Source organism: Mastacembelus armatus, chromosome 13, assembly GCF_900324485.2.
Source record: "Mastacembelus armatus chromosome 13, fMasArm1.2, whole genome shotgun sequence".
Classification (NCBI taxonomy): Eukaryota; Metazoa; Chordata; class Actinopteri; order Synbranchiformes; family Mastacembelidae; genus Mastacembelus; species Mastacembelus armatus.
Genome location: NC_046645.1, coordinates 22155307 through 22170358, shown reverse-complemented (window position 1 = coordinate 22170358; position 15052 = coordinate 22155307). Strand labels below are relative to the sequence as shown.

Genomic DNA, 15052 nt, shown 5'->3' with positions numbered 1-15052 from the left:
GTCTCTTGTCTCTGTCAGAGAAAAGAAAGAGACAAATGGCTGCATGGAGCGGCTCTGCTGTTAGATGTCAGTAATATATGGTGCGATACTAGTTTTATTCAGGGTTGTTCCTGCCGCAGTGTCGCAAGTTTTATTACATGGAGAAATCAGTGCGCTATCATGTTGAGAAAGCTGACAGACCCTGCAGTGACAGAGAAAGCAACCTCCATTTTTCCCAGCTGATAAAAATGAAGCACGCCATCACAACCTAGTGTTATTTAAAGTTTGCAGTTGTTTGTACAGACCAACAAAGAGGAGCTAAAAGTGTACTTAAGAGAAAAAAAGTCAGTTTTGGGTTGTTTCGGTTTGTCAGCCCCTGTGGACAACAGCTGAAGCATTTGCCATGAGAAGCACCATGAACACCTTGTCACAAAGCCCCCCTTTCAGTCCCATCAACTGGAATCTTTACTTCTTTGTTGTGATGTATTTCTTGTTGAAAAAAAGACAAGAGTCAATTGAATATAGTATAAACCAACTAACAGTAGTCGGTAAAAGAAAAAAGAAGTTTCATTTGCTAGGATGGAGATAAAACGGCATGGCTGTTTTTATGTTTTCCAGGATGTTTGTCTGTTTATTTAGATCTTTTAAAATGTTTCTTAGCTATTACTGTCATTATGAAAAAAAGAGAGCACTATTGTAAACTGAGGTCAGTGCTTCTAATAAAGGTTAATAAAGAATAGGTGTCTCAATTACAGCAACATAACATGTAATAACTATTATCTGACAACATAAAATGTGTCTCATGCATCTAGTTCCAGATATAATAAGTTTCAGGACAATTATAATATATATAATCTCAGAGCAACATCTCCTGCTCAGTAAATTAAATTTATGCTGTGAAATCTCCCTCTCCCACTGCCAACAACACGTTTCTGCTTTCCTAACAAACTGGTGCCAAGTGTTCGGAATCATTATATAGACACAGCTAATGTTCTCAGCAATGGCCTCATTTTCTTGCACTGATTATAGGGACCCATTAAATTTAAAGTAAGATTGATAAATAAACAGTGAAAAAGTCTGTGCATGTACTTTTTAAAAGAATGTCAGCCCCTCTTACTACCACTGTGTCTTGCTGTCTTTGCATATCATTGCGTTGGAAGAGCTGGACGACAGAGAAAGTGACAAGCAGTGAACACCAGGAGTTGACACAGGCTGTTACATAAAGTCATGTAAACAGCATCCCGCCCTCCGTTCACCCTCTGCCTCTGTACTACTCCCAGTTTCTGTTTGCTTGAGAGTCCATTTCTGGAATCCACTTTACCCCTTCAACTAAATTCCAAAAATCAGACCCACTGAAGCATCTCTGTCATTCACATGGATACCTTTATTTATTTATATTTCCATTGGACTGTGTATGTTTTATTCATCTCATTTTCACCATGTGGTTAAGATTTTTTTCCCCTCACCTCTTCTCTCTCAACTTCATTTTCTCACATGGGAATGAACTATTGCTTGTTCAGGCGAGCGTGAACAGATGTCGGCACACGTTGGCTGTGCTTACAGAAGGATCCATCCTCACGCTTTCTTGCTAAATTGAAGAGAACGCTCTCACTCCATCCAGTTTAACCTGAGTGGTAAAGCCCTGTAGCAAAGCTGACTGCACCTCTGCTCTCCAAAGCAGCTCAGTGCCACAGCTCCAACAAAGGAGGATAAAAGTTAGCGCTGCTGGGCTGTAAGTGGAATCACTGAAAGTTCCACATACAGGCTGACCCCGAGCTGATCTGATATCGTCCTTCATAGCTGATCCTGCTAATGTGCCAGGAATTACTCACTATTTTTGAGTCAGCCCAGCACCCATCTCACCAAGATTAGTGGTGCTGTGTGGAAGTGTCAAGGTTAAAAAATATCTAATCAAGTTTAAAAGATTATTCAAGTGGGTAAACAAATTAATTCTGTAGTGAATGTGTTGCTTCACTGAAGGAAATTATCCCATATGTCACATAACTGTGTGCTGCCAAGAATAAAACCACACATCTTCTTTCTCAGGGGTGATAATGACATAATTGTAAGGCCATACTGACAAACGGTCATTCATCATGCTTTATTATGCTCTGGGAAGAAATTTAAGAAGGCAGCATTGATTTGCTTCGAGCACAAAACTGTGATGGTGGAAAAGCTGATTATCTTAATGAAAGACTGATTTTATTCTCTTAAGTTGGGGAGGATCTTTGAGGTTTATCCACATTATTCAGCCCTCATCCTGTAGCTTTCTCAGCTGCAATATATTACAGAAGTGACTGTTTGACTGGCTTTCCAATTAAATGGTTAAAAACTGCCTAGAATGTACCGTCAAAAATAACCTTCGTTGTGAGGCAGTATAATTCTCTCTATTTTTTAATGTGGCATCTGATGCCCATTAGCAATTAGCTGATTAATCAGATCTGACGACTTGTCAACTTTCCCTCAGGAGATTTCTGAACTGAATGTGAATGAGAAAGATTTTCTATGAAAAGGCCCATTACATAAAGCTCGTTTCTCTTGCTACAGATCCTCTCCCCTCCCTCTATTCTTCTTCCCTCTTCTTCTATCACCTCTTTTTCCAAGAGCAAGGATTGATTAAAACAGGAGAGTGGTTCATTAGATTTTGACAAGCGACACCATATCTGCAGAACACATGTCCTTGGAGAAAGCTGTCTTAGTCCATGTGACTTACCGTAGTCGATGCCATCTCCACAGCAAATACTATCCCCAAACTAATTGAAACAAGGTGCTCTGTGGCCCCGCTATCTACCGAGGTGACAGTTATGCGGCTCCCACAAATCCGTCCATGAAAACTGAGGAGCTTGATTAAAATGCGCCTTCCTTAAGTGCTCCATCAGTGTTGTTTCCCAGTGGGAGAAAATGGCTTTTCTGTGATACAAACAAGTTGTCACAGACATTTTATCTTCCTTACATTGGAAGCAGGGTTGTCTCTCTGGCAGGTGTATATTGCTGTGTCAATATAAAAATCAACTTCAAAATGAAAACAAGAAGCTCAACTGCTAAATCCATGCATAATGCAGTTCGTAGTGGTGCATGTGGATAAATCTAGGTTTTGATAGTGACAAAACTATGTGCAATAGTGGTATGAAGTCCTTGATAAATTGTATGAGTGTCATATTTGTGTCACTGCTGCATGCTGATATGGTTGCAGGCTAAAAAAGCAGGGTGGTGGCAGAGTTACTAACTCTGGAGACACAGAACTCTCCCGAGTGCCTTTTAAAATTAAATACCATTAACAAGGAACAGAAATAATTATGACATGTATAGCACCCACCCAGAAACTGCAAGCTCTGATATTCCGGTGAGATGTTGAACTGTGATATTGCAATGCAGCTATCGGCTTGGTCAACTTCATTTTCTGCAGAGAACACTGTTATCATTACTAAGGCCCATACTGCAGCCTTGAACAACAGCCAGCAGTGGGCTCTCTCACCTGCCATGTTTCAGGCCTGTCTGAGGCTGTTGGGAGGCACAAGGATGTTCTTTGAAGTTAATGAAGCATCAGTACACTTTTCTGCCTCCACCACCAGGTCATTATGCACAGCCAATGTCAAGGCTCTGTGCAGCACTTCAAAGAATTAGTAGGAAATGCCAGGCCCACCCTCAAGTTCACCCAAAACATTATTTTATTCATGTCATCATAAATGATGCAAAGTCTAACACAAAATGATCGACATTCACAGAAATGTCTTCTAAACGAAAATATTTCTTTTACGTTTATTCGTGAAGTGTAATGGTGTTTCGTGGCAGTGTGAGAGATTATGCTGACAAGCCATGTTAAGACAAGAACAGGCTAGTATTTCACAACATCAGCAAGAACAAATACTGCACCTGCATAAGACACAAGGGCAGAACCGAACATACTACCGCACTCCTCTCTGCATCCTAAAGCAACAAACCGTACTAATATCAGACAGTCAATGATGGCTGTTTGGGGGCTGTTCTGTAATTTGACTGAGCACCATGTTGAAGCAGCACCTTAGGAGGGGAGGATGGCTCTGCTCCCTTCAACTTCTCACTGTTACTATGGGAACTGGCAAGATACTTTTAAGGCTTCCTTTGGGAATGTATCTCAAACAAAAAAGACTTCAGCTATCTAATAGTATAGAGCAACAGTTGCAATTATCATCTAGCCACCTTATTACTACAGAGGATACAAACAGACCACCAAGCAACTGTGACATTTAATATTCAGGATATATTTTTGGCATGACTTACTATAACTCCAGTTATGAAGAATGGAGCTCTTTTAGCTAAAGGAAAAAAATGAATGGTGTTGTCAGACAGGAAATGTGTAAAACACTGTGTTAATGGATAATTATATGTTTCCTAATGATATTAAATAACTAAGTCTATTAATTACAGTGAACACACTGAGTGACAGGAGGTAGCAACCACAAGAACCAAGAACACAAAATGAATCATTGTATTACCTTTAAGCTACTAATGAACAACCTGCAAACTTTTACAAGGGTCTAAATGTAAAAAAAAATGCATGAAACTTTTTATGCAGACAAATTGAAACTGAATGTGCTCAAATTATGTATCCACACATTGTTCACCTCGCTCACTCAATAAAATTACAGACAAATGATGAGAATAAACAGAAAGACGACTGGAACAATAGCATTGTGGTTTGTTAATTTAAGCAATCAATGAAACAGCAGAAATAGAAAATGACTTTTGTGCCTTTGTTTTGCCAGTACAGTACAATCTCTTTGGAACACAATTACTTAATACAAGCTGGTACAGGGTGATTTCCTAACAGTAGATTGCTTCCTCACTTTCCTGTTTGATAAGTATGGCCTGTTCCTTTGAGATTTCTATTATCAAACTACTAACTTGTCTTCTCTGGATGGACAACTTCTCACAGCGCAAGTAATGACATCACATCCTGCAAAACTGCTTTTTCCTACTCTACCTTTACCAGTATATGACAACACAATGAAAGAGGAAAAGGGTACCGTATGCAATTATACTTTAAGGCACAGCTGTAGCAGCACATCAAGCACAGCGTTTCCAGAGGCACAACATGAGTCAACATGCAAAGCAATGCAAGTTAGAACGCCCCTGCGTCCCAGAAACCAAGCAGCACAGTCTGACCAAAGCAAAACTGTGACAGTCTCCCCACACACACAAGCTGGTAACAACAGAAGAAGAACTCCACATTTGTAGTAAAGTCAGATCTGGTATATACAGTAGCAAGGGCTTTAGTTGCACAATATCATCTCCCATGGATAAGAACTTAGAGGAACCAGTGTGTGTGTGCTAACAATTATGTAGAAGGCAAGGGAACTAAATCAATTTTGTTCAGCACTTTGTTTACCCCAGAAGAGAGAAGCTGAAGAGACAAAAGAACAAGTGCATAGCTCAACTGCAAAAGAGGCACAGTGTGTTCAGAGAAATATGAGTGATGCGAACAAACTATGATCAATACAGTACCCTCACCTCAAACCCCCATTTTCCTTGATGTTATTCAAGGTGCCGATAACAGACCTGCTTCAAATCGCTTGCACAAATGTGCCTAACAGGGCAAGGTGGGAGAGGCTGGCTGTTACCTTCCCACAGTATGTATGGAGATATCATTCACAAGCACAGACCGTTTTTTCTCATCTGACCTGCAACACAGAGCCACACAGACAGGGCAGATGGGAAGCGCGATCTGCTATAATCACCTGGTTTCTGTGTGCATGGAAAATTGTGTTCGGGCAGACATGGACAAGATGGTTCCTCAGAAAATATATGTTGGGGTACTGTATTGATGCAAGCCATGCCAGAGTTACTGGAGGCAGAGACGGAGAACAGAAACATTGGTCACCATAATATACAACCTACCTGTAATGTTGACATCCACGACTCCAGTGCGAGTTCCAATTCCATTGGTTGCATCACAGACGTACGTCCCGGCCAGGTCGTAGGTCACTGGCCCCTTGAAGAACAGGGTGTTGTTCTTGATCTCCACATTACTGGGCAGGGAGCCATTCAAGCTGCAGTGAAAAAGAGAGGCAATAATACAGACACCATAAAAAGGTAGAATTACACCAGACCACAGTAAAAAAAAAAAAATAAAAAAAAAAAATCCCTCTCCCAGGAGCAGCAAAGCAATTCAAAGCGCATAAAAAAATACAGTCTCTGGTTCCAAACAAACCTAGATGGGCATGTGGGGGTGAGATAAATACCTGGAATATTTGACAGTGCTATATTTCAGCCATCATCCATCAAAACCAAACAAAATTATGAGGACAGGGAATCCCAGCAGGCCTAAACAGGTAAGACATAGGTGATGCCTGAGGAGTGAGGTTTTTTTATAGGTTTTTTCATGTGGAATTCAAAACCTATAGTGGTAGGTGGGGATGGCTGTGAGAGACTTCCTTACATCCCTCAACTACAGCATGGCTCACATGGCTGAGCTCAAAACTCAGGGGAGCTGTCAAGACAGGCGGCTGATCAAGCAATAAATTCAGAATCTACCAATTGCTGTGCTGTCAATGATAGCTGGAGCCCGATTCTCCTGCCTGAGGTGTTTGTCTTCATGGTTTCCTATCTCTTTACCGCGTTCAGACTTGCTCATGTCCCTTGAACACACTTTGAGGTGACGGATCACGAGCACACCAACCCTCCATTCTCTTATCAGGAACTCTTTTATGAAGCTGAAAAAGGTATCGTATTTCGTGACAATTAGCCATTTCCTGTTGCCTTCCGTTCGATCAGCATCACCAGCTGCTCTGAATAGATCCAACTTCAGCAGAACCACTGTGACTGTGACAATTAAATAGCTTACTGGTCTGACTGATCTGAGGTGCTGCTGGCCGTTTTCATTTGTTTAAACAAGTAAGACCCTGCAAAGACATCCCTCTTTCACTCCTGGCATTGCTAGATGTGTGAGAGACACATCTGAGATCTGCTGCTGAACAAAAACATTAAAAACAACGTAATGCTCATATCAAACACTGTACTTGAGCTACATACACTATAGGCTTTTAATGATGGGGGGAAAGCACAGTGACAAGCTTTATGCAATGAGTCCATCATAAAATGTCAATTACAAACAGCTGATCTATGTATGGCTCAGTGCTTTTTATGGAGCAGATTTTCAGGACAGGTCAGTATAAAAAGCACAGACTTTAATTAACAGTGTCCAGAACAAAAGTAATAAAAGGAGCTATGGATGAGTTCGCTTTCATTGGCCACCCTGACAGCGGATTCACAATGGAACTGCAAATACCCTCACTACAGTATGTTACAATTCAATAATCAGTTAGCTTGTGAGCCTCTTTCAAATGCTAAGTTCTATAAAGCCCAATTGATCTTCTGCAGAACAACAATCTGCAATTCACCGCAGACTCTGCCAGAGAACAGAGGTGTCTGCATCTGTATGCAACATCTGTGTGTGTGTGTGAGAAGGGGGGCAGATTCTTAGCTGACTGGCTAGCCTGTTCATGTGGATGCCTATATGTGATGTGTGTGTACAGATGTGGGTTTCATGACTGTATGTGATGTGTGTGAACAGATGTGGGTTTCATTATAGACTGCATGGCAGTGTTTAGGTGGCTTTAAGCTTGAATACACAAAAAGCATACTTTGGTTAAAGGCTAAAATTTGGAATACTATCTGTTTTCTCAATACGACATTTCACATAGACAACTAATTAGAAGGCAACTAATTTTAATACTCATTAAAAGAACAACTCCATATTGCACTGTAGCCTTAAAAGTGACAGATACATGGTATTAAAGGGTACTTACTGTAATCAATCATCCATCTGCTTTGTTGGCAGATGACTAGCATTCAGAGTTTGAACTTTAATGTGGGATTTGATTCTCTCAGACTAGTCACAGACTACATTAAGAATATTTAGTAACTGTTTACATTAAATAAAAAAGGATGTCAGGCTTTATAGCCTCTCTGGTGGCACCGCTGTCTGCACTACATCTTCTAGTAACGATGCTGCAGAATAAACTTGACGTAAAGGCACATTAAGTAATCTGTGAGTTTTATCCACAGCTATTGGTGACTGAGGAATTGAACCAACAATTCTTTTACTGTGGCCTTTAATTGACATGAATAGACTCCATCCATCCATCCATCCATCCATCCATCCATCCATCCATCCATCTATTATCTATACCATCTTATTCTTCTCTAGGGTCACAGGGATCTGCTGGAGCCTATCCCAGCTCTCTTTGGGTGAAAGGCAGGGGTACACCCTGGACAGGTCACCAGTCCATAATTATAATATTGTTTTTATTTATAGCAGCTTTTGATATTTTTGAGCCTCATGGAGGGGTGGTGTGTGTGCTCAAAGTAACTCAGTCATTTGCAAGTTATAATAACTCTTTAGCCATTTCTCCCGACTTTCTATTCTAACACCCACTGAAAGCTACAGTTTGCACTTAAAACAGATTCAAGAAGTGAGCATGGTGAGTCAAGCATGCCCTACAAGAAAACATTTTAAAAGCAAATGGTAAAGTTCAAGTAGGGTGTGTCCTTTTTTTTTAGCTGAATGTATCTCTCTGCTATTTCAGTGCAGCTCCCTATTAACCCATTTTGAGAAAAAGCTTGGCATTGTGCTCTAAGAACGAAAAAAAAAATAATCAAAGATGCTCAGTTGCTTCAGAGATTGTATGTTTGCCACAGCTTTCTGCACACACCACAACACCCAGGGAAACAAAGTGTACAGAAGTGACTGCAGGATGATATATCTAGTGTTCCAACATCTGCAAACGGCAACTGCTATCACAACTGGAGATTGAAGAGATACAACACAAATGCTACGGCAAGGGGGAGCAAGGACGCAAGGTCAAGGGGGAAGTAATATCATCCCCACCTGAGACTGGGCACCAAGACCCCACATGCTCAACACAAGAGCAGCTGACCTGACAACATCAATAGGACTCTTCATAGGGAACTCAATTGGACTGTGGAAAACAACCCTAGTGGCCAACCTCAAGCCGATTGCACAAGTCTCCATCAAGTGCGGTATTTACCAAGGAGATGCTCTGTCCCCGCTGCTGTTCTGCATAGGCCTGAACCCCCTCAGCCAGATCATCACTAACACTGGCTTCAGATAGCGACTATGAAATGGAGCAACCATCAGCCACCTCCTGTACATGGATAACATCAAGCTGTACGCCAGGAGTGAGCAAGACATTGATCCACACCACCAGGATATACAGCAACAACATTGGAATGTCATTCGCTCAAGTGTGGTCGAATGATAACGAACAGAGGGAAGGTTGTCAGGACTGAAGGAGTTGAACTTCCAGAAGGCACCATAGTCGATGTTGAGGGAAGCTACCTCGGAATCCCACAGGCAAATGGGAACCAAGAAGAAGCCACAAGGAAAGCCGCCACAGCCAAATACCTACAGAGACTAAGGCAAGTCCTGAGAAGTCAGCTAAATGGGAAGAACAAGGTCCAAGCCATCAACACTTACGCCCTGCCGGTCATCAGATACCCCGCTGGCATAATAAGCTGGCCAAAAGAGGACATAGAAGCCACTGATGTCAAGACAAGGAAGCTCCCCACAATGCATGGAGGGTTTCACCCCAAATCCAGCATCCTGAGACTGAACACTAAGAGGAAGGAAGGAGGCCGAGGACTGGTGAGCATCAGAGCCACCATCCAAGATAAAACAGCAAAGATCCATGAGTACATCAGGGAGATGGCCCCAAGCGATGGAATACTTAGTGAATATCTCAGGCAACAGAAGCCCGATGCAGAGGAAGAGGAGCAAGAACCATCGTGGCAGGACAAACCCCTGCACGGCATGTACCACCGAGAGATACAAGAAGTGGCTGATATCGAAAAGTCCTACCGGTGGCTGGAAAAAGCTGGACTGAACGACAACACAGAGGCACTAATCGTAGCAGGACAAGAACAGGCCCTGAGCACAAGATGGATAGAGGCTGTGGTCTACCACACCAGGCAGGACCCCAGGTGCAGGCTGTGGAAAGATGCCCCTGAGACAATCCAGCACATAACAGCAGGTTGTAAGACGCTAGCAGGCTCGGCATACTTGGAACGCCATAACTAAGTGGCCGGCATAGTGTACAGGAACATCTGTGCCGAGTATGGGCTGGGGGTCCCGAGGTCAAAATAGGACACACCTCCAAAGGTGAGGGAGAATGACCGAGCTAAGATCCTGTGGGACTTCCAGGTACAGACCGACCAACTGGTGATGGCTAACCAACCAGACATAGTAGTGGTGGACAAACAGCAGGAGAAGGCCATAGTGGTAGATGCAGCAATCCCAAGTGATAGCAAAATCAGAAAGAAGGAACATGAGAAGCTGGAGAAATACCAGGGGAAAGAAAGAAGAACTAGAAAAGATGTGGAAGGTAAAAGCAACAGTGGCTTCTGTGGTAATCGGCAGCCTCGAGGCTGTGACCCCCCAAACTGGGAGAGTGGCTCCAACAGAACCCAGGAACAACATCAGAGCTCTCAGTCCAGAAGAGCACAGTGCTAGGAACAGCTAAGATACTACGAAGAACCCTCAAACTCCCAGGTCTCTGGTAGAGGACCCGAGATTGAGGAAGACACACACATACCACCCATAGGGTGAGAAGGGAATACAGTTGATTGTCTCTGGAAGTGATGTGGATCTACAACATTAATATTTATTAGAGCTAGCTACACCTTTCAGAGGTATGTGTGTGTTTGTTGTTAAGTGTGATGCAATCGTGCAGCCTGTTCCGGATCGTTCCGTCACAGCCTTGTGCTGACCTCCACAGTGGAGCCCAGGGGAACCTTCACAACAGATTTGGCATCTCATTTTCAGTGCAGCAATGGCCGTCCCCTCATATCTGTCAGCACAGTGCCCTCGTCTTTCTAGATCACATCTCTTCACTCTCCTCCTCTTCTCTCCCTATCTCTCTAAATCTCCCTTAGCCTCTGATAAAGGAACCAAAAAAAAAAAAAAAACTAAACAAACTAGCCAAACCTCCTCTGTCTTGGCTTATATATCAAGATTTTTTGCCCTGAAAGATAAATCTATGTATAAAGAAAAAAACTCCCCATGCCTCATTAAAATCCAACAGTGGCACATTCAGTAGATACAATGGAACACAATGGTCTATTAATCCACATCCACTCAAGTGCAGTGACAAATTTCTCAGCCCAGTCTTCACTGTGCAATTGCAGGACAAATTGCTGCATTTATCTCTCAATTTTACCATATGATACTTTCGCTTAAAACCCTGATATGCTCAGATAATATGAATTACATTCAACAAGATGCACCAACACCTAAATTCTGCATAAAAATGAGTTTGATCAGTGCAAATGACAACAAACTGTTATGCATTCTAGTTGTGTCTTGCTGCTTATGTTTCAAACCCACGGTTATTTGGTGATTCCCCAAGGTCTGGAAAACATGTTTGTATCTCTGTTTGTCGTGTATTTGCAGTGATGGATCTTAAGGCAAAAACACTGTTGTCAGCCCTATGGTATGTTGGTCTAATCCACAACTACTACTTCAGCTTCAGCTCCAACCCTCTGCTCTGTGTGTCAGGGACAAACTATTACCTTTTGTGCCCTTCAGAGAACACAACAGCTCTACCAATGACACTTTCTTAACCCTCTACCTGCATACTGGTACCATACCTTAAGACTTCAAAGCAAAACCCCCACAAGCAAATAAACTGTATTCTATTCGCATTTATCTCTTACTATCTGTGACCATCAGGCAGATAGGGGTGCATGTAGTTGCTGTAATAGGCCCATTGTACTCCGCCTCGGGTCCTTGCTTATCTTCATTACACATTTTATAAACAAACAAACAGACACGTTTCTGGAGAAGAAGAAGGAAGTTGCTGTGTTTTTATCTTTCTTTAGACAATTTTGGGAAAGATTTAGACATTGTATAAAACTGCTTTCCTGTGATTAAGCAAGCTTTCTGCAGAAACACTTTTTTTCAGTCAGAAATCTAGGGTGAGATAAACAACACATGCCATGCTGTTCAGGTTTTTGTTAGGGTTTAGTCAGACTCACAGTTTCCATTGGTAGATAGTGACAGGGGGGTTAGCGTCAGCCCTGCAGGTCAGCTGAACATTCTGACGGTTCAGGTACCAGTTCCCATCAAAACCCTCAATCGTCACCTCAGGTTCATCTGCAAGGAAAGCATGCTGATGTCAATTCATTCTTCCAAAAAAGAGTCCAAAAATGCAGTTGTACTATCATCCCTCCACTCAGCCATACCAATAGTTTGAAAGTAAGACAGATAAAACAGCAATGCCAAAAAAACAACAAATTCATCCATCATGTCTTTGGTTTGTATTTTCCTATGGCATATTCATCCTAATTATAATGCATTTCCTTAAGCTATCTGCATACATGAGAAAAAATGTCCAATTTTAAGCCCCCATGCTGCCCATACTTCATACTGTCAAGGGATTATTACTGGATGAGGTCATGATTAAAACATAAGATCTATTTCCTCAGACCTTACTTTTTAGCTGTGCTACCGTTTTACACCAAAACTGTTTTTAAAGTAGTGTATAATCTAATGCAAATCTGTAAGACAGGTGTGTAAAAGAATGAACACTACGAAAAAGTAGAACAGCCCGCACAAAACTGATGAAGCATCTATGTTTGAGTATTGCTTAACTTTCAATACATTTGGAAGAATTTGGAAGGGCTTCTGTTCAACCCTTTTTCACAAAATTTAAAAATTAGAGGGGAAATTGTGGATGTTAAAGCCTGGTGCATATGCATCAAGCTCATTCATGTTTTTGTCACTTTGCATAACTGAAACAGTTGCTGAGCTGTGTTTGCAAGAGATCCTTGTTTACTGCGAAATACAGTGAATTGTGTTGCAACAGGAAACACAACATTTGAGAATATGAGAACATAAAATCCAGTTTGCAATTAAAACAGGCAAAAAGGTATCAGCTCTGAAAACTCTAGCATTTTACAACATAAAACGAATAATCATGAGGTTAAGGAGAGCAGGTTCTTACACTGCACATTGAGCACAACGCTGTCTGTGATCTTTTCATTCCGGTAAGCCACAATACACGTGAGTTTCTGTTTGTGGGTCTCACGGCTTGGTATCACCACATAGTTGCTCCGTACTGTCACAGTCCCGTTTTGGTTGCGAGTTTCCTGGAAAGTGGCTTCACCCTTCAACCTGGTGTCCCATTTAATCACACTTGGGGGCTTCCCATTGGCTGATACACAAGTGGCAACAGTCATCTTGCGTTTCTGGGCCCTGGCCACAATCGTGGGCGTTGTCAAGGTCATATGTGTCATAGGCCGAGCTGTCGAGAAGAAAGGTTAAAGTAATGTGTTAAAAACCTTTTAAAAAAAGATCGTTTTAATCTTAATGTCTAACTTTGTCAACGTCACCTACAGTGGATCTTTTATTTGAGGAAAACAGCTTTTGAGAGGGGCTGAGATGAAAACACTGTAACACTATAACACTGTAACTCAAATCAGGCAAAGTTTTGCTTTTTTCCTTTGTCAGAGCTAAAACGGTTATCAAAGCTCTCACAGATGTAGAACCCACTTTCCTACCAAAATGCACCGTCATCCAATTTGAGCCCTTTGTGGGTTGCCAATTAGCAATTTACTCTCAGCACATCAAAAGGCAGGCTTGAGCTTAAGTGAATGCATAACTGAAAGAGCTGGGCCATGAAGAGGCCTCTTTGAACACTGCAGGTTGGTTATCTGCATACAGGTTCCTGATGTTCACTGAGCCACAATAGCCTAAAAAGGCCTGGGAGGCTCGGTGACATGAAATAGGGACTCAATGGTGACTAGACACTCTGGCAAAATGGACTACTGTAGCTAAGTGCTTTTTCTTTTACTGGGACTTAATGGAAAACCCCAACACTACACCAACATTTCTCATTAGATCTTTAATCAGAGTTAACATACAACCTTTCAAGGTGGCCTCTTTCCCAAACTACATCACAGGCACTTCTTTTATCTTTTTTTACACGATGAGATTATTCAAGCTAAATTACACAGTCTGAAGTGGCCTTATTGATTTCCATCTCACCTGGCATTTTTTTGAGTGCTTTCTGTGGCAGTGGCCTATTGTACAAAAGTCATATGGGCCAAACAGGAATTGTTGTTAAATGTCACTCAAATCCTCACATCATCAATCTGTCAAAATGGTTTTCACTACAACACTGAACACCTACACCTAACGTCAGTGTCCACACCAAATGACCTCCTTGTAGAGTGAAACGTGGCGTGATGGTTAATAGGGCTGTTCACCAATCACAGGAGTTTTAACTGTAAACAACATCATTGCACCAAAACCTCTAGAAAATAGAAAATCAACAGAGCATCTGGTTTGGGGTCTTTCAAAAGAATTCAACTTACTTTACAATAAAGCCTGTGGCAGTGAAATGTTGAAGAGCTGCTTTTTCTTTTAGCGTTTCAATAAAAAAAATGAGACGTTATTTCACCATATGTTATCTGATTCTTTCGGCCTGAAGTTCAAGAGAATAAATGCGGGCAACAGGTTTAACATCACAGTGACTACTTATCAGGCCAGCAGTAACATGTTCAAGGAATCAACTGATTTTAAGATGCACAATCTCATATCTTTTTCGGATCTCTTACCCCCAAACATTTTTACACATATGATTCACTGCAACAGTTACTGTCACTGCAGGTGATCTGTACAATCGCTCTTTGTTCTACAACATGTAGAAACTTGAAAATAACCAACATCTGATGAAAGCATGTAATTCTGGGTTACCAGGCTGTGGCACTGAATGCAAATATATTTTCTGATTTCACACAAAAATCCTATTACTTTCGATAGCTCTCCAAGAAAAGCTCATGTATTTCCATCACATATATATATATATGCTGGAGAAGATGGATCACCAATGAAAGTTGCTGAAAACAACTGGAGCAAATTGTAAAGGACTAAGCTTCTGGAGTTGTTGACTTCCTGATTTAACAAGGCCGAAATGTTTGAGCCAAAAATGAATTCATGAATGTTCAACTACTGCCTCCACAGAGAAAAATCAGGCCTAGATAAAAAAGAAAACAAAGTGCACAACAACTAAAA

At 41.6% G+C, this 15052-nt stretch overlaps 1 protein-coding gene across 2 annotated transcripts in view; it reads right to left on the bottom strand.

Annotated features, from left to right (window-relative positions):
- The window catches only part of nectin1b (nectin cell adhesion molecule 1b), a 144009-nt gene that overhangs the window by 81262 nt on the left and 47695 nt on the right, over positions 1 to 15052 (bottom strand). For both annotated transcript variants that reach the window (XM_026330191.1, XM_026330199.1), the window contains exons 3-5: positions 12981 to 13280; positions 12013 to 12130; positions 5857 to 6008 (exon numbers count right to left, since the gene is read on the bottom strand). In XM_026330191.1, coding sequence (XP_026185976.1) covers positions 5857 to 6008; positions 12013 to 12130; positions 12981 to 13280 — 570 coding nt within the window. The remainder of the gene's footprint in view (positions 1 to 5856; positions 6009 to 12012; positions 12131 to 12980; positions 13281 to 15052) is intronic.